At 40.0% G+C, this 20,867-nt stretch overlaps 1 protein-coding gene across 2 annotated transcripts; it reads right to left on the bottom strand.

Annotated features, from left to right (window-relative positions):
* Window positions 1-6,817: 6,817 nt before the first annotated feature.
* On the bottom strand, window positions 6,818-14,224 carry LOC126585824 (nucleolar GTP-binding protein 1-like). Of its 2 annotated transcripts, XM_050250376.1 has the most exons (14): window positions 14,032-14,224; window positions 13,729-13,862; window positions 12,739-12,859; window positions 12,545-12,609; window positions 12,324-12,437; window positions 11,960-12,034; window positions 11,362-11,400; window positions 11,205-11,276; window positions 10,334-10,447; window positions 9,349-9,420; window positions 9,232-9,268; window positions 8,041-8,153; window positions 7,583-7,789; window positions 6,818-7,311 (listed from the first exon to the last, which is right to left on the bottom strand). In XM_050250376.1, the coding sequence occupies exons 1-14, from the start codon at window positions 14,108-14,110 to the stop codon at window positions 7,219-7,221; spliced, it is 1,335 nt and encodes a 444-aa protein (XP_050106333.1). In that variant the 5' UTR covers window positions 14,111-14,224; the 3' UTR covers window positions 6,818-7,218. The 2 variants fall into 2 exon arrangements, with proteins under 2 accessions (XP_050106333.1, XP_050106342.1); XM_050250385.1 differs by lacking the exon at window positions 6,818-7,311 and having other exon boundaries at window positions 7,616-7,826.
* Window positions 14,225-20,867: the final 6,643 nt, after the last annotated feature.

Here is a 20,867-nt window from a genome sequence, read left to right on the forward strand (position 1 = left end):
TGCTACAGAGAACGCGGTTAAAGACAGATGGAGAGGTTATTTTCATAATCTTTTCAATGAAGGACATGAAATGAGTGCTTCTTTAGGGGAGTTGAGTAACTCAGAAGAGTGTAGAAACTACTCTTTTTATCGTCGAATCCGGAAGGAAGAAGTGGTTGTAGCTTTGAAGAAGATGAAGCATATAAAAGCAATAGGCCCAGACGATATACCAATCGAAGTTTGGAAACTTTTGGGAGAGACAGGTATAACATGGCTCACTGACCTTTTCAATAGGATTTTGAAAACGAAGAAGATGCCAAATGAGTGGCGAATGAGCACTTTGGTGCCTATCTACAAGAATAAGGGCGACGTACAAAATTGCATGAACTATAGGGGTATTAAGCTAATGAGTCATACAATGAAGCTCTGGGAGAGAGTCATTGAGCATAGATTGAGGCAAGAGACACGGGTTTCGGACAACCAATTCGGGTTCATGCCAGGGCGCTCAACCATGGAGGCAATCTATCTCTTACGAAGATTGATGGAAAGATATAGAGATGGGAAAAAGGATTTACACATGGTCTTTATAGATTTGGAAAAAGCGTATGATAGGGTCCCAAGAGACATTCTTTGGAGGATTTTAGAGAAGAAAGGAGTACGAGTAGCATATATCCAAGCTATAAAGGATATGTATGAAGGAGCAAAGACTGCCGTAAGAACTCATGAAGGACAAACCGAAAGCTTTCCCATAACTGTAGGATTACATCAAGGCTCATCCTTAAGTCCTTACCTTTTTGCGTTGGTAATGGATGAGTTAACACGACATATTCAAGATGATATTCCTTGGTGTATGCTTTTCGCAGACGATATAGTGTTGATAGATGAAACTCAGGAAGGGGTAAATGCAAAGCTTAACCTTTGGAGAGAAGTGTTGGAATCTAAAGGTCTTCGCCTAAGCCGATCAAAGACAGAATATATGGAGTGCAAGTTCAGTGCAAATGGAGGCCAAAACGAGTTAGGGGTGAGGATCGGAGATCAAGAAATACCAAAGAGCGACCGTTTTCGTTACCTAGGATCTATCTTGCAAAAGAACGGAGAATTAGATGGAGATCTCAACCATAGAATACAAGCTGGATGGATGAAGTGGAAGAGTGCATCCGGCGTGTTGTGTGACCGCCGTATGCCACTGAAGCTCAAGGGAAAATTTTATAGGACGGCAATAAGGCCGGCGATGCTGTATGGCACAGAATGTTGGGCGGTGAAACATCAACACGTACACAAAATGGGTGTAGCGGAGATGAGGATGCTTCGTTGGATGTGTGGGCACACGAGAAAGGATAAGATTAGGAATGAGGATATCCGAGGTAAAGTAGGAGTAGCCGAAATTGAAGGAAAGATGAGAGAAAATCGGTTACGGTGGTTTGGACATGTGCAAAGAAGGCCTACTGACGTTCCGATTAGAAGATGCGACTATGGGACAGAGGTTCAGGGCCGAAGGGGTAGAGGAAGACCTAGGAAAACTTTGGAAGAGACTCTAAGAAAAGACTTAGAGTACTTGGATCTAACGAAGGACATGACACATGATCGAGCACAATGGCGTTCTAAGATTCATATAGCCGATCCCACTCAGTGACTTGGATTTTCCAAGTCTCCAACCGAGAAGTTTTCCTCATTCGGGAAATTAAGAGAACACTACCCCAACCTACATGCTCCACTCAGAAAGCTTCAACATACAAGCTTTAACAAAAGAAAATTCAAAGAACTTAGCGAAGAAGGCTTTGGTGTATTTAACACAATACGTTGAAATGAAGGAAAGCTTATTTATTGATATCCCCGATAAGCTACAAATATGTACATATACATGAGTCAAAATAAGCACACAAGAGGGAGCCTTCACAAAGGTTGCTTAGGAGAAGTCTCAGCAGTCGGTAGAGCCCCAGAAAGAGAAGGCACTGGAGGGGGATCATTTGGAGCCTCAGTATTGGACAGAACCCTAGAAGGAGGAGGCATCAGAGGTTGATCATTTGGAGCTTCATTACGCGGTACAGCCCCAGAAGACGAAGGCAATAAATGCCTTTGGAACAAACCCACAAATCTCTGATGATCAAGTAAAACCTGACCATCAGTTTCCTTCATCTGGTCAAGCTTCCTCTTCATGTTTGTAGCATAGTCATGTGCGAGCCGGTGCAACTGTTTATTCTCATGCTTGAGCCCTCTAATCTCCTGTTTGAGACTCATCACTTCAGCCGCCAATGATTCAACTTGGCGGGTTCGAGCAAATAGGCGTTGGGCCATATTAGACACAGAACCTGCACACTGAACACTGAGAGCCAGCGAATCCTTAACAGCTAACTCATCAGACCGTTTGGAAAGTAGTCTGTTATCTTTGGGAGTGAGAAGGTTCCTGGCCACCACCGCAGCGGTCATATCATTCTTCATCACGGAATCCCCAACGGTAAGAGGACCAGTAGGGGAGACGAAGGATGGGCGCCATATGTTGTCTGGAGAAGGCGGGGCTGCCTCTTCAACAAGGTTCAAGTCAAAACGACGGTCGGAGGGGCCAGACATTTTCAAAGGTGTTGAAGAGAGAAGAGGTCGGACAAATCAAGATCTTAGAAGTGCAAGAATGAAGCTTCTACTGGTGGAGATTCAAGTGTGCTTTGGAACTTAATGCCAGCCCCTATAAAAATCTGCACTCGACGAAGCTTCAGAAATCGAAGAGGCGCCTGCTCAGAAATCGAAGAGGCGTTTGCTTTCTCAAAAGCTGGGCTGCTTAGAGATCACGAGGGTTGATCTCAGAAATCGAAGAGGCGTTTGCTTTCTCAAAAGTTGGGCTGCTCAAAGACCACGAAGGCCGATCTCAGAAATCGAAGAGGCGCTCGCTTTCTCAAAAGCTGGGCTCCCCAGAGACCACGAGGGCCGATATCAGAAATCGAAGAGGCACCTACTTTTCCAGCCTTTTCCAGCCTTGTCAGCACCTGTCACACGCACACTTAGTTTTGCGGAAATTATGGGCATTCTGTCAAAGACTTCTGGGGAAGTAGAAAACACATGAATCTTACTGTTCAATCACCCACTTCCCACACGCAACAATAGCTCATGGGTACCACAGATAACTTTGCCAAAGTTCTCTGCCAAAGTTGAGCACGTGAAGCTTGCAGCTCCCACTACATCGCTCTGACCAAGAAGGGTAAAAGAATAGCAAAGAAACAGCACTAACAAAGTTTAGACCCATAAATTTTGAAGGTCTAGCTACCATATTATTACCCACAAGGGTAAAGGAACAGTACCACTGCTGGATAATTGGAAAGTCCCTGTGTGTCAACCTCTGTGCTTCGTGGCAAGGTAGACTAGCAAACATGCCCAACCTTTACTCACATTCGAGAAAACACTCCCAATAAGATTGCTTGCTCCAAAATCGAAGAGGCACCGTCCTCCGAATCTCGAGAGCCAGACTCCCAACATGACTACTTTCTTAAAAATCGAAGAGAGGGTAAAGGAACAGTACCATTGCTGGATAATTGGAAAGTCCCTGTGTGTCAACCTCTGTGCTTCGTGGCAAGGTAGACTAGCAAACATGCCCAACCTTTACTCACATTCGAGAAAACACTCCCAACAAGATTGCTTGCTCCAAAATCGAAGAGGCACCGCCCTCCGAATCTCGAGAGCCAGACTCCCAACATGATTACTTTCTCAAAAATCGAAGAGACACTGCTTCCCGAATCTCGAGAGCCAGACCCCCAGCATGATTGCTTTCTCAAAAATCGATGAGGCATCGTTCTCCGAATCAATCGAAGAGGCGCTCGCTTTCTCAAAAGCTGGGCTGCTCAGAGACCACGAGGGCCGATCTCAGAAATCGAAGAGGCACCTACTTTTCTAGCCTTGTCAACACCTGTCACACGCACACTCAACTTTGCAGAAATTATGGGCATTCTGTCGAAGACTTCTGGTGAAGTGGAAAGCACATGAATCTTACTGTTCAATCACCCACTTCCCACACGCAACAATAGCTCATGGGTACCACAAATAACTTTGCCAAAGTTCTCTGCCAAAGTTGAGCACGTGAAGCTTGCAGCTCCCACTACATCGCTCTGACCAAGAAAGGTAAAAGAATAGCAAAGAAACAGCACTAACAAAAGTTTAGACACATAAATTTTGAAGGTCTAGCTACCATATTATTACCCACAACTGTAAAGGAACAGTACCACTGCTGGATAATTGGAAAGTCCCTGTGTGTCAACCTCTGTGCTTCGTGGCAAGGTAGACTAGCAAACATGCCCAACCTTTACTCACATTCGAGAAAACACTCCCAATAAGATTGCTTGCTCCAAAATCGAAGAGGCACTGTCCTCCGAATCTCGAGAGCCAGACTCCCAACATGACTACTTTCTCAAAATCGAAGAGAGGGTAAAGGAACAGTACCATTGCTGGATAATTGGAAAGTCCCTGTGTGTCAACCTTTGTGCTTCGTGGCAAGGTAGACTAGCAAACATGCCCAACCTTTACTCACATTCGAGACAACACTCCCAACAAGATTGCTTGCTCCAAAATCGAAGAGGCACCACCCTCCGAATCTCGAGAGCCAGACTCCCAACATGATTACTTCCTCAAAAATCGAAGAGACACTGCTCTCCGAATCTCGAGAGTCATACCCCCAGCATGATTGCTTTCTCAAAAATCGAAGAGGCATCGTTCTCCGAATCTCGAGAGCCAGATACCACTGACCACTTTTTCAAAGTGCTCTGACAGAGTTAAAACATGTGAAACTGGCAGCTCCCACTACCGTGCTATAACCAAGCAGGGTAAAGGAATAGCATTACTACTTGTTGTTAGGGAGACTCCTATATATGTCGACCTCCATCCCCAACGGACAGGCAGACCTGCAAAAATGCTCAACCCTTCATCATATCTGAGAGGGCACTCCCAACGAAGCCTTTCGAAATATTCAGCTTTCTTTCCCCCCGATAATACCTCTGCAAACAAGCTATACTAGAGCAAGAATATCTCATATCATCAGGGTTAAAAGCAAGAGTATCCCATATCATGCTTTTTCCCTGTCTTTTCTTTTGGCCTTGTTTTTACCTGCAAGACAAGGAGAAAGAGAGCAATCAGTCAGCACTTGGAATCAAGCTTCCAGCCAGGAACTGACTGCCTGGAACCCCTTACCTGATTACTTACCTGGCATTGCTCTCGAGTACTCATCTTCAACATCTTATGTTTCCAGGGAAGATTCCGCATCTGCTTGAGGAACAGATAGGGCAAGTGCGAAGGATACAAGGAAGCATGTGGAGACAAGCGTAACAGCACACGTGCCGATACATTCATTACTCTGTCAAAAGCAAAAGTATCCCATATCAGCAGGGTGGAACGTACTCTAGATTTGATGGACTTGTTTTGACCCTCAAATTCTTCAGTCGGCCTTATACTCTGGAGGAAACCAGAAAACCCTCCAGCTCAGTTCAAGAATAAGCCTGTGGAAAGTTACTTCTTCAAAAGCAAAAGTATCTCATATCATCTCTTCTCATTTTTCTTCTCTTTATCCTTCATGCTGCTGCAAGATGGGGAGAAGGTGAACAATCAGTCGGAGCTCTGATTGCTTACCTTGTCTGTCACCTCTTTCAGCAGACCCCCTAGCTCGGCGACTTGGGGGACTCCTACTACATGGTTTGTTTCGCGCTTGACCAAGCCTGAAACTACAAGTAAGCTTCAAGTGAAATTGATACATTACCTTGTGCATCTCCACCAGTTAAAGATACCACCCCTGGATGGAGGAAGAGTACTTCCAGAGAAGATGCCACATCTACCTATGAGACAGATAAGGCAAGTCAAGACGACACCACACTCCGATACTTAGAAGTTTCGTGATTACGAGATCATTCTCCCACAATATTTCCTAATGTCATTTGTACTAAATCATTCACTTGTACTCACTAAATGAGAGCTTGAACCTATGTACTTGTGTAAACCCTTCACAATTAATGAGAACTCTTCTATTCCGTGGACGTAGCCAATCTGGGTGAACCACGTACATCTTGTGTTTGCTTTCCTATCTCTATCCATTTATATACTTATCCACACTAATGACCGGAGCAATCTAGCGAAGATCACAAAAAGCGATCGTTTTCGCTACCTAGGATCTATCTTGCAAGAGAACGGAGAATTAGATGGAGATCTCAACCATAGAATACGAGCTGGATGGAAAGAGTGCATCCGGCGTGTTGTGTGACCGTCGTAGGCCACTGAAGCTCAAGGGAAAATTTTATAGGACGGCAATAAGGCTAGCGATGTTGTATGGCACAGAATGTTGGGTGGTGAAGCATCAACACGTACACAAAATGGGTGTAGCGGAGATGAGGATGCTTCGTGGGATGTGTGGGCACACGAGAAAGGATAAGATTGGGAATGAGGATATCCGAGGTAAAGTAGGAGTAGCCGAAATTGTAGGAAAGATGAGAGAAAATCGGCTCCGGTGATTTTGAACATGTGCAAAGAAGGCCGACTGACGCTCCGGTTCGAAGATGTGACTACGGGACAGAGGTTCAGGGCCGAAGGGGTAGAGGAAGACCTAGGACAACTTTGGAAGAGACTCTAAGAAAAGACTTAGAGTACTTGGATCTAACGGAGGACATGACACAAAACCGAGCGCAATGGCGTTCTAGGATTCATATAGCCGACCCCACTTAGTGGGAAAAGGCTTTGTTGTTGTTGTTGTTGTTGTTTGCTGTCTTGGTCGCAAATGAAATTGATTCCCAATTGTATCGTCAAATTTATCGTCAAGTTTGAAGAGACAAGGCGTGAACAAGAGAAATTCTAATATGCATTAAGCGTTGCAAGAGGCTTTGGCAAAGTATGCATCCATTACTGCGATTGAGAAAATTTTTTAGTGCAATAGCGTCGTCCAACTAACATGTTCTTAGTTACTGTCCAAGAAAATGTGTAATGTTTCAGTACTCCCTTCTAACATACGTATTCGAGGAATTTAACTCAGCTTCTCCGAATCATCTTGGCTGCCTAAATAGATCATCACGATCACAAGTGGACCAAACAATCCGAAAAGTCAGCAGTGTGTGTGTATATACAAGCACTTGCCTTGGATGCTGCAGGTCTTCAGACTTCCGCTTGTTCGGAAGCAGAATACTGACAATTGGCTTCTCTTTCTTGGGGATGGATCACATTCGTAAACGAATTGTCACTCCACGAGAAGCAACCACCGATATTTTTCAACTTCAGAATTTGCTCTCAAGTAACAACTTCAAGCTTTTCTTGGTTGCTTTCTTGAACTTGGATCCTTGTCATCCGTGAATCTAGCATCTCATGCACTCTAATCTTCAACTGCAGCGCAAACATCCAAGTGCGAATTGTTAGTTGACAAGAAAATACTTCTGTTTCCTATTTAATTGGTATGAAACTACAAACACCGAGCAAGAAGTTCATAACGAAGCAGAGCACATAATCGCATAATACAAGAGATGGCCAATTTAAGTTTCAAAAGGCCGGGTATAAAACTTCTTTATCCCTTTTTGGAAAGTTCAAAAACAACCGAGCTCAAGGCTTGAACGCTCCACGCTATATTTGGAGAGTGAACGTATGATATAAAGATTACCTCAGTGAGCCCTACTTCATTCGTCACTGACACATAAATAGCTCCATCGGGACCCAATTTCCGGTACCTTTCCAGCTTAAGATCAGAATCATCACCATTATCAGTGGCAAATAGCACAGGAGACTTTTGCAACAGATCACATTTCGACACAACATCAAGCCACAAATGTTCACCAAACCTCTCCCTTATTTCTTTGTATATGACAAACTGCATGGTCGTCATAGAAAACCATGAATTTAATATACTGCAAAGGAAGAACAAAAGCACAACAGTGAAGGGGGAATTATTTCTACAGAGGTGAATTACCATAAAAAAGTAACTATACTTATTTCTCAAACATCGCTCAATCTGTTGTGAGATTAATCCCTTCCATTTTAGTTAATTCAATTTAATGCCATTAAAACTATGTTTCACGTCTTGTAATGAATCCAGTAGTCGTACGTAAAACCACGCAATACCTGGTCAGAAGGTGAGGTCCCGCATTCCCCAGAGAGGTCATGGACATAGAGAATTGCGGTCGGTAAATGTGAGAGGACAGCAAGTGTCAATTTTTCCAAATTATTTCTGTCCTCTGAAAGATTCAAGAAAAAAAAAGGAAATGCAATGACAACCAATCGAGCAACAAAAAATATAAGCACCAACCACAACCAGAGACAAGCTGAAAATAAAAAACTTATCATAACATATCTTGACCACAATCAGTCATGTAACTGAAAAAAATGTACCAATGAGTGGTGAAGAAACATTTTCTTCTTACCGAACCCAAATAACCTATGTCATTATACCGAAAACGAACCTCAATGTAAAGGAAACCAAGGCATACACAGGACAAGAATTTCCAATAGCATACACACACACACACACACACACACACTACACCCAAGTGGTGCTTTAACCGGAGTAGGATAACAGTGACAAGAATTTCCAGTAGTATACCTTTCCTCCGATGCAGTGTCAAATATACTAGTATGTATTACCAGTTTCCAACTTTTGATATTGTCCAAAAGCCTATCCAGTGGAAAACAAAACTTGTATGCCAACCATTAGAGGCGAAGAAAACTTATTATTCTTTGATCATGTGTTGTCAAATCATATTATTGCATATATATGGTCCAGAAAGGATTTGCATTTGAAGCACAAGTTCCTACGTTTTTCATATACAAATTAACTTATACAAAACTGAAATGAGACAGTTCTGAACAAACTCAAGTCAAGTTCCCCAGATAGGGTTAACTTTGAGAGACAATGAATTAACTGATTGCATAAATTTGGAGTGTTGTAATGACTTGAAAATTATATGCACGCAGAGTAAAAAGAAAGAAATTGGTTTCCCTATGCTCTGTTGGAATTATCCTCAAAGTTACTAGTCATATTTGAACCAAAATCCTGTCGGACCTGATATATTTGATCAGACTCTAAACCAAGTTCCATTTACTCAAACGAGTCAGCAATGGTCATAAATACGTCATAACAGTTCATTCAGCAATGTACCATAATTGCTTGTGTTTTCAGAAGGGGCCAGTGTGTCAACCAACTATATTAAATTTTGGCATTTAACATCGACATTTTGCATATTGGATCAATGAGTGCAACAATTAAACATAACCACACTATAAGATACCTACAACTAGCAAATGGCAGTCACTTACCATCACATCTCTTCAGCAGGCCAGGAGTGTCTGTCACCTGTAGTCAACTTCTAGATATAAATTAAGACTGAAAATCAAGAATATATATCATTCTAAATATTAGAGAAATTGTCCAACCTGAAAAGTTTGATGGTTTGATATAATATGACCCATTAGTATTCCTCTTGTTGTGAACGGGTAGTTGCAGACCTAAAAGTAAAGGAAAGAAAAAGGTGAGATAAAGACAATGAAATTTGATAGTAATAATAATTGAAAAATAAGATTTTCATACTTCGTACAGAAACAGATGCTCAATTGGGCCAGCCACAAATATCATTCGATGCATACAGGAGCTGCTCAACAGACTCTAGATTCACAGTACAACTTCCATGGTACTAAGTCAACATCCCAAATACCAAACCCAACCTCACCCTAGTATACCCCGAACCAAAAGATATTAAACTAAAGGAATGTAGAATAACATTGTACACAGAACACCAAATAAGAAAACCCCTGCTCTCTGAAACACATTTTCCTTCAACACGATTAACTTCTAATCCTCTCCGAAAAGAAAGGTAAAAGGATTTAAATCATGAGTCTCCATTCTAGTTACTACTACCACGTCAAAAGTCTTAAACATATTATGCAAATTTCTTTGATGATAAAGATCATACGTACTTATAGAAGTGAAGTATCAATGGGAAAAAACTTTTCCCCTCTAGGGACACTGAATAATAATATATAATATAATGCAACCAGCTTGAATCCTACAGATGATCACCAAAAGTTTTATTAAGAAAGAAATCATTTTGATAATTTTCTCTCGGCCACTCCACTTTTGGTATTCCTTTGCATTTCTCTTTTTTCGGATTTCCATTCATTCATTTTGATTATTAATGGGTTTCAACACACCACCAATGGAGACCCATTCGAAATATCCTTCTGGAAATATAAAAAAAAAAATACCAACTCCAATAGCAATATTCAAGGTTCCTAATTGCTGAAGCAAATTAAATCATACAATTGACCAATCTAGCCACCATTCATTCAACTTGTCTCATTAACACCTTTATTGGCTATTTTTCTGCAAAAAGAACATATTTGCCATGGAAATTGTGGATACCTCAGGCTTCCCAGTGGAGAGTATACGAACCAAAGATGACTTCCCAACATTAGGAGCTCCAACAAGACAAAGTGTTGGTGCTTCCAGATCAACTACTGGCATTGCTCGCAGAGTCTGCAAGTATAAATGGTTAAAACAGACAGGCTTTCAAAAGGGGGAAAAAAGCACCATGACTAAACAAACCAGAGTTGCATAAATCAACCCAATAAAGGTTCTAAAATGCATTCCTAAACAAGGCATGGATCCACAGAGAAAACGTTTTTAATTATAATTGAATGTATGATGCAACCAGGTAGTATGATTTCTTTTCCTTCTTTTTTCTTAGACGTAGGGAAATTTAGACAAGTCTGGCGAACTGGAGTTATAACCTTGATTTGGGCATTTGATGGATTAATGACCCTCCTATGTGGATTAGTTCTGTGCTGATGGATGACTTATTTGGGGTTTCTAGGCCTCGGAACATTTGTAATTCTGATGTTGTGTAGTTTCTTTTGGGGTGTTTCACCCCTGTTGTTTGCCAAAAAAACAAAAATTAGACAACTAAAATTGGTACAGAATTTAGTGATAAAAATGATATGCTACATATACTTTTTTCTTCTACAGAGCATTAAATTAAAGGAAACTGAATGATACAAATTTTTCCTGACATAAATTTTTATAGAATATTGAAAATCTTGTGGTGCAAGATCAGATTCTCAGACGCCATATCTATAAAATATCAAAAACATAGATATGATGTGTATTGAAACAATTAAATAGTTAATTAACTATCATAATACACTATACATGTCATGCCTTCCTTAAGTTCAAATGAAAAATGAAAAACCCAAAACAAGAACCACTATAGAACCAAGTTCAGAAAGCAAAGTACCTTGGCTATGTGTAGCAAATCATCAACATGTTTTCCTTCACGATTAAATGTCTCTTCAACTTTCTTTATACCCTGGAGAGATAGTGGTAACAGAGTAAATATCTATCTGCACAGCTGAAATGGAGTTTTTCTTTTTTGGGTAAAGAATAGAAATGACCTCAGTTAGTCTTGCCTCTGCTTCCTTCTTCGTTGTTGACTGCCACAAAATATACAAGCCTTTGTTAAATATTGTCTTCTAGAATTAATTAATTACTTCCAAATTTTTTATTTTTTTTCTTATGTTTTAATCTTGGCTAGGATCCCGAGCATTTTGCATATGTGAAATTCCAACGGTGATAAGAGATTAAAAATGGACTAGGGATGGTAGAGTAAAATCCATACAGTAGTTACAGAATGCATTGCTTGTGTTTCTGGTAAGAGAAGATGCAGGTAATCCTCATAAGGCTAATAAAGGACAAGTAGGTGAGAAATTTCAAGAATGCTAAGTAGTTAACAAATGGAAGCCAATATGAAACAGGCATGGAAGAATAATGTAACACACCATAACATACCACTTAAATTTTAACTAACGTTTCAATGCTATATACAATGGAGCATAAACATAAAAATTAAGGAGGTGTCTGAGAATTGAAAGAAAGAAGCATAAGATGCCAACTATAAGTGCATCATATGCAATCATGATGGACAATGTGAAGGAATTCAGTCAAAGGTCATAAATTTCCACACTGAAAGCTTGAATTGGGAATTGTATCCACCTTAGCACAAAGAGATGCATGTTCCTTTCCAATAGACACAACCTTCTTCCTCAAAGCATCCACCTTTCCCAACACCTGTAATTATCAAATAAAAAAGTTGAAGACCGACCAGTTGATGAGAGTCTAATACCTGTCTGCATTCTCTTAGTGTCACAAAATAGTATAATTCAGTCCTCATGGAGATACAATCGGAAAACTAGTTTGAAAGGTATACATTAAAATCATTCACAAAGACAAGGAGAGAGAGCATGTTTTCCACATGATTATGAGAATATCAAGAAGTTATTCCAAATAACTTTTTACAGCAATAACATCCTTGATTTATTCTGCATTGAAAATTGGCCATGATTTGCTCCGTATGTACCTGTTCATAATTTCCATCCCCAAGAGTTAATTCAATAAGAGATCGTTCATAAGGGTGAAGACACTTTTTATTTGGAAAATTCTCCGAATAAGTTCTCAATGGAATTGCCAGTTCCTGCAGAAGAAAACAAAAAGCTAGTCAGTCATCATTGAACAGTCTTTCATATAAAAACAGTACAAAAGAAAATATAATAAAATGTTAAACTTAAGTTAAGAACAAACTTTCATCAATGCATCAAGTTGCTTTGCACCTCTATTTCTTTCTCGCTTTGCAATATTGGCAATACCTGAAAATAAGATATCAAAATCATGGGCAGCAGACTAGCAGTAGCGGACCTACAAACCAAGTTCCCTGCAATTCCAATCTAATGTATTTTTGTTAAAATAGATATAATATAAATTCTCATTACAAATACCCTTTGTTGGTGTAATGCTCTTAGCCTTCCTTAGTGCCGAATACAGAATGTCAACAGATGGCATCACCATGGGTAGCTTTTGGAATGCACCAACATCTTCAAGATTTTCGGGTGATTTTTCCTAAAATTACAATATTGGGAACCATGGTACCATCATTACTTCCTCCAATATTTTTGTCCCAAAAGAAATGAGTGGTAAAAGATGCAAGAAGGTATTCATCACAAAAATAAAATAAAATTTGATGTAAGCGTGAAACTTATTTAAACTTGAGAGAACAATGCCCTTCCTGTTCTGTCACACTAGAATACCAAGTAAACAAATTGACAACAATCCACTAACATACAGCATTAAGATCTCAAACTTGCTCAAGTTGTCAACAAGATCGATTATTTACTCAAAAGAACTCGTCCTTGAAGCTATTCCTGCAACCTATCGTATGAGATGCACACCCAATAACAGCAGTCAGAAATTTCTAAATCCCAAACTTCAAAGACGTTATTCATGGTGGTCATTGATCAACAAAACCCAACTCCCTCGTTGACTGCTCCAGAAGGTCATACCCTTTTTGCAGCAATCATTTATGCTTAAATCCTGAATTTCGTGTTAATTTGCACTATACCCTGATACTTATTCATAGGATCTCTCCAACCTCTCGTACTCTTATCGTCCAATAAGAAAATGGTAGTAGTAGAAGTAATGAGGGAAGGTATTCATATATAATGTCAAAGACATATAGTTTGTAATAAGAACACAAGAGCAAACCAATTACTAACTCAATGCTCTTGAAATTATACTATTTCCATGAAACTAGAAAGTAATAATTACACAAGGTTAAACCTTCGCTTCCTTATTCTTTTCCCTTTTCCGGACCAATTTATAATTTCATATCATTTCTTGCTTTGCTTCACTCGCTAGTAATTTATCCTTATGTGCGGTTAAATGTGCCCATTCCATGAGACCAAACAAATACAGATACCAAGGAAAAATACCTTCTGCTTGCTTTCCCGTTCTACAACGGCCGACGGTACATAGCTTCCCTTGACAACTTCGTATGTGCTAGTTTGTATTTCCTTGCAGAAGCACAGAACCGGATAATTTCTGGCACTCGGTATCAAGTGCGGACCTGCATTAGGATTCAAATCATTTCAGAAAACAGTAATGGCAAAAAAAAAGAGTTTCAGGAAATAACTAATTAATGGCAGTAATCAAGAAGCAAGCATGGATTCCATAGCCAATAAAGAAAACCTTTTGAGAGAGAGAGAGAGAGAGAGAGAGAGAGAGAGAGAAAAAACCTTTTGAAATTTTGGAGAGTGTGAGTGGTAATCTGTTAGGGGTCTGCCACAATTGGAAGAGAGTGCAAGCCCTGCTCATCCTTTTCCCTGCTCAATCAATCCACCTTCTCAGGTATTTGTTCCACGAAAAACAATGTTCAACCGATAAGAGAGGTTTTTGAGGTTTAGAGAGCTAAACCAACCCGTTGTCTTATTTTTAGGCGAATTTGAACCTCTTCGTTTTAAAAGGTTGGTTCGACTCTCGTGCATCGTGAAATCGATACTAAATTATGTTGCTCATTGTGTGATTTAGACGAATTCCTCATTTTCTTAGTGTAAAATTATCAATGTTAAGAAAAATTAAAAAAATAAACCTCACTTTATAATTTCACCTACCTTAAAAAATTTAAAAATTTAAAAATTAATATGTTATTTTGGACACACGCCGACCTAGATCAAGGCATGATGGCCGTCACGTGAGAGTGATGTAGCCATGTGCACAATGCGGAAGCAATACTGATAAGAAATATATGAATAATTTAAAACCAAACTACTAGAGTGCACTACTAAACATGAAGTGTTAGGAGTAATATACAGAAGTAAACACTCATAATCAGAGCATTGAAAATCTAGGTGCAGTCCAGTAGGACAAGTACTAGTTATACAGTACCATAAGATGTCCTACAATTATTTAGATGTGTCAGAACCGCCGAAGTTCTCGCACTCAGCAACTGCAAACTTACCTAAAACCTGGAGGGACGCAAAACAGAAAACATGAGTGGGTAAAAACAAATGTTTTACAAAATCATTTCATTTATCAACATATTTAACCCTTCGCTGTAAAACATCTATAATTTATCCCGGAATCAGAATATAAGCATATACATAATCAGATATGAAATATATCAACTTAATCCATACTTCACATAATCATATTCATATGTATGACATGTCAAGATATAATAAAGTAAGCAATTCAGGTAAGAATAATTTCATAGAAATATAACATGTTAGCCGGAACTCCTGTGGTAGTCTGTACGGCTAAATTCATAACTCAAAAGTCACTCTAGCTGGAGTCACTACAATGACCTATATGGCAACATACTGCACAAGAGTCGGAACCAAATAAAAAGGTTTGTAGGACAATAATGGGTGTAATATAATCATGCTCAATACTACTCTCACATAATAGATAGGCGATAAATCGTTAGTCACTTACGAGTCGGAACCATAAATAAGGTATGTACAACAAGACTATGCACCTAAATTGGATCCAATATGAGCATATGGTGCGGAATGTGACATAATAAATAGGCAAGTGCCATAACTCTGGCTAAATCACAATCATCCTAAGTGCAGTCTTATGAGCTCAACATAATTCAATCACATATCACATCATCGATGATTCACATAACCAAACATAACTTACCTGAGCTTACCTAAGCGTCCACAGCACTACAATTATATATATAACACATCACATACCAATTCATATATGAATTATAAACTTATATGCATGGCATTTATAGCATACTATCATTTAAACACATATTTCTAGGAAAATATCAAGTACATAATATATACTGAAAACCAAAAGCCCACTCACTGGTAAGTCGAAGGGTCGTAGCCCCCGAGTCGCCCTTGGATACGCTTGTCATCGGGATAAGTCTCACCTATATGCGAACTAACTATAAAAACATTATTTTAGAGCACATAGACAAAACTAACTAATAACTTCTCATACATAGCTCAAATTGGGTATATGAATATACCACAGTGACCTACATAACCTTAGGATCATCCCCAAATTTTTAGAATAATTTTTCATCCACCCACGCGCCGCGAGTGCACAGCAAGACGCACAGCCACGTGCAGGGAATCCTGATGGATTCTCTAATTGCCGTTAGGAATATTCCCCGAAATATTCCGTTAAAACCCAACGGTAAACGTTAACCCTAACTGACGGCGTTAGCATATTCCGTCAAAACTGACGGAATATTCTCCCTTCTTCTCCGGTGAGTCGCCGGTTTCTGGGTAAAACTTTAAAACCATTATTCTCCTTCGTTTCTTCACCATTTTTCATGAAATTGGTACCAAAATGAAGCTAATAACATGTAGAATCACGTTATACAAGTTTCAAGGCTTAAAATCTACTAGGTTTTCCCCGAGAAAGCTCGATAGTTCGGCTTACCTAGATATACGTCGATCTCAGCCCTCCAACGTCCAAATCCTTCCAACGAAGTACCCCGAGACTCGTGAGGACCTCCTTAAGCTTCCTATAAACTTCAAATTCCCTGAAACACAAGGTTTTATGTGTGCATGAACAATGCACAAAATTGGGGTTAGAGTTTCTCGGATTTTTCTCGGTTTTAAGTCTTAAGAACAGTATAGATGTACTCAGGGGCTTGCAAGGAACAAGAATCTCACCTTTAGAACGTCGATCCGTGCTTGAGTGTGAGCTTTGTTACTTATCCGTACATAAGGGAAAGAGAGAAAGTCTGAGAGAGATGAGAGAGTACGGGAGATAAGAGAGATAAGAGGTGGGTGTGTGTGTGTGTGGTCCAAAAGTCACCAATCAAACTAAAAGAAACACTTAGTTCCAATTGGGTCCAATAATAGAGGAATAATGCAAGTTTGAACCCCCTTAACATGCATAACACACACCACAATACTCACGTCCAAGGGTAATTCCGTCATTCCACATCATCGAGAATAATCTTTCGGGGGGGCTATGACAATCTACCCACCTTATAAAATTTCATCCTCGAAATTATACACAATAAATACATCCACTAATAATCATAAAACAAGCGTGGATACATCTCTCTCATCTGATCCTTTGTCTCCCAAGTAGCTTCTTCCACTGAATGATTTCTCCATAATACTTTCACCAAGCGCACAGTCTTATTCCTTAGTTCCTTATCCTTCCAATCCAAAAGAGTCATTGGTTCCTCATCATAAGTCAAATCCGAATTAATTTCCAAAGGTTGAAGAGGAATCACATGTGAAGGATCTGAAACATAATGTCGAAGTATCGAAACATAAAACACATCGTGCACTTTGGATAATTCTGGAGGCAACTCAAGCCTGTAAGCAACCACACTGACTCGCTCGGTGATCATATATGGTCCAATGTACCTAGGACTTAACTTTCCTTTCTTTCCAAATCGAACAACACATTTCCAAGGTGATAGATTCAGAAATACCTAATCACCTTCATTATACTTCCCATCAGTGGCATGCTTATCTGCTAAGCTCTTTTGTTGATCTTGGGCCGCTTTCAGGTTAGACTTAATTACCTGAACATTTTGAGTAATCTCGTCCACAATCTCAGGGCCTACTAAAACAGTTTCACCAACCTCTGACCAACATAGAGGCGTACGAAAAGATTTCCTATAAAGTGCCTCAAATGGTGCCATACCAATACTCGAATGATAACTGTTGTTGTAGGCGAACTCCATCAAATCCAAACAATCTTGCCAACTATATCCAAACTGCAGCACTGAAGATCTCAACATATCCTCTAATGTCTGAATAGTCCTCTCAGATTGTCCATCTGTCTAAGGGTGATATGTCGTACTATAAAGTAATCTCGTACCAAGAGCTTCCTGGAATGCTATCCAAAACTTGGAAGTAAATCTAGGATCCCAATCCGAGATAATATTAACTGGCACACCATCGTACTTCACAATCTGTGATATAAATAAATTAGTTAATCGGCTTAACGAATACTTCTTCCTCACTGGAATAAAATGTGCTGACTTCGTAAGTCGATCAACTACCACCCAAACGCCGTCATATCCATTCTGTGTACGAGGAAGCTTGTACACAAAATCCATAGTAATATTTTCCCATTTCCACTTTGGAAAGGGAAGTGGATGTATCAAACCAAACAGCTTTTTCCTTTCAGCTTTAACCTGTTGGCAAATGGCACACCTACTCACATATTCGGCAATTTCTCTTTTCATACCCGGCCAATAATAAAATGGTCTAATGGTATGATACATCTTAGTGCCTCCTGGATGCATCGCATATGCCGAGATATGTGCTTCATCCAAAATTTCTTTCTTTAACCCTGCATTATTTGGCACATACATTCTGCTTTCCTACATAAGCATACCATCAGTTTCTCGAATCCCGAAATCTCTCTTTTTGCCTTGATTCCTTGCTTGAATTATTACCTGGGTCTTTTCATCATTCATCTGAGCCTCAAGCACACGATCAATTAAAATTGGCTTAACTTGAAAATTAGCAAGCAAGGCTTCTTCTCGATCTTCCACTCCAGTGGACCTCAAATCTGCTAGAAGAGGAACATGACAATCATAAATGGCATTAAGTCTAGCTAGAGTCTTCCTACTAAGTGCATCTGCCACTGCATTTGCCCGACCAGGATGATACTCAATTGTGTAATCATAATCACTAAGCAACTCAATCCACCTCCGTTGCCGAAGATTAAGATCTCTTTGAGTAAACAGATACTGAAGACTCTTATGATCTGTGAAGATCTTACATTTCTCACCATAAAGATAATGTCTCCAAATCTTCAAGGCAAAGATGATAGCTGCTAACTCCAAATCATGTGTAGGGTAATTCTTCTCATGAGGTTTCAAATGTCTCAAAGCATAAGCAATTACCCTACCATGTTGCATCAATACACAACCCAAACCATTCAAAGAAGCATCACTATAAACCTCATAATTACCGCTATCATCTGGAAGTGCTTGAACAAGTGCATGAGTGAGATAATACTTCAACTGCTGAAAACTTTGCTCACAATTATTATCTCACTCAAACTTAACATCCTTTCGAGTCAACCTCGTCAATGACAAAGCAATCACTGAAAAATCCTTAACGAACCGTCTATAATAGCCTGCTAGGCCAAGAAAACTTCGTACCTCGGTGACGATTCGAGGTTGCTCCCAATTCTCCAAAACTACCACCTTCTGAGAATCCACTTAAATGCCTTGAGCAGAAATGAGTCATCTATACGAGGCAACAGATAACGGTTCTTAATGGTTACCCGATTTAATTGCCTGTAATCAATGCATAGCCTTAAAGTTCCATCTTTCTTCTTCACAAATAAAACTGGAGCTCCCTAAGGTGAAGTACTAGGCTGAATAAAACCTTTATCCACTAACTCTTGCAACTGGACTTTCAATTCCCTTAATTCAGCAGGAGCCATTCTATAAGCAGTCAAGGATATAGGATTCGTACCTGGAAGTAGATCAATAACAAACTCCACCTCTCTATCTGGCAGCAATCCAAGCAAATCCTTAGGGAATACATTCGGAAAATATCTGACCACACAAACATCCTCCACACTGCTAGGAGCATCATTATTCAATACCACATGAGTCAAATATCCCTGACAACCTTTCGACAACAATCTCTTTGCTTTCATGGCTAAAATAATAACATGCCTCACCCCATTAGGTTCTTCTACAAATGTGACTTCAAGTAATCCATGATAATGAAATATGACTGTCTTTCCATAACAATCTATCTTGGCACGATTATAGTGCAACCAATCAGTGCCCAAAATCACATCAAAATCCATAATATCCAACGGCATAAGATTAGCCGGCATAATAACATCATCTACTATCACTGGACATCTTGGATATACCCGATCCACAAAACATCGATCCCCTCTAGGCATAGAAAACTCTAAATCATATCCTAGAGGTGTAGGATGGGGTTGTGTCACTTGAGCAAATGTATGAGAAATAACAGAATGTGTAGCACCACAATCAATCAATACTCTAGCAAAATGACCAAGAATATGTAACGTACCCATGATTAAATCCGGATTGTTCAGGGCATCTTGCAGTGACATGTTGTGGATATGCCCCTGATTTTGTTGTCGTCCATCGCGACCTCTGTTGGCATGAACACCACGTCCCTATCTCTGCTGACCATATTGTCTCGAAGATCCTGCACTACTAACAGCAATCTCTCCCTGATGGGGCTGTCTCCCTTGGTACCACTAAGATCCACTGGTTGAATGTGGCTAATAAGACATAGATTTTCCCTGATACTGAGGGTACCCATTCTGATACTGATAATCATGAGGGTACTGATGTTGTCCTGAGGTGTAAGGAGCGGCGTCGCCCTGATAATGGTAGACACCTCCTCGTCCAGTCTGAGTATAACCACCAGATCTTGAAGCTTGCTGGGTCGGTGCAGATGGTGGGAATGAAGGCTGCTGGGGTCTTTGTTGACTCTGAGGGCATTGAGCAACCCTATGACCCATCTGTCCAAAAGTAAAACATCCACTGTTGCCTCTCCTACACTCTCCAAAATGCCTACTATTACACCTGCAGCATAAAGGGGCACCGGATCCACCAGAACCACCAAAATCTCTCTGCCTCTAGAACCTAGGGCCTCCAGTAAATCTACCACCTCTCCTCTACATATTAGAACTCAATCCTCCGCTAGAAGAGCTAGAACTACCACCACTCATCTTAAAGTTCTGGGTCTTGCGAGGTCCTTGAAATGTTTGCCCTTTTCCTTTATCATCCGCCTTTGGCCCCCATTCTTTCCTTCCTCATCCTCACTTTCATTGGGCATGTTTTTTGAGTCCTCAATCGGCAGTAGAACCTCATAAAACTCTTGGTAAGTGGCACAAGGAGTCGATGTCGCTATGGAATGCCATTTCTTCTTAGTACCCATTCTGAAAAGGCAGAGCATCTCAACCGGTTTAGCAGCAACCTCCGGATCATATCTCGACAGATCAGTAAACATCCTGTAATACTTATTAGCTAACATATTTCCTTGCTTCAAATGAGTAAACTCTTGTTTCTTACGATCAATATACTCAAGAGGAATGAACATTTTTTGAAACAGTTCTTTAAATA

The sequence above is a fragment of the Malus sylvestris genome, chromosome 2 (genome assembly GCF_916048215.2).
Source record: "Malus sylvestris chromosome 2, drMalSylv7.2, whole genome shotgun sequence".
Taxonomy (NCBI): domain Eukaryota; kingdom Viridiplantae; phylum Streptophyta; class Magnoliopsida; order Rosales; family Rosaceae; genus Malus; species Malus sylvestris.

Bases quoted from the DNA above. Each gene is read 5' to 3' on its own strand.
- LOC126585824 (XM_050250376.1), bottom strand. From the start codon at position 14,110: ATGAGCAGGGCTTGCACTCTCTTCCAATTGTGGCAGACCCCTAACAGA. The intron at 12,860-13,728 runs GTATTTTTCCTT...TTGTAATTTTAG, and splicing joins AACGGGAAAGCAAGCAGAAG to GAAAAATCACCCGAAAATCT. The intron at 7,790-8,040 runs GTATTGCGTGGT...ACGACCATGCAG, and splicing joins GGACCTCACCTTCTGACCAG to TTTGTCATATACAAAGAAAT.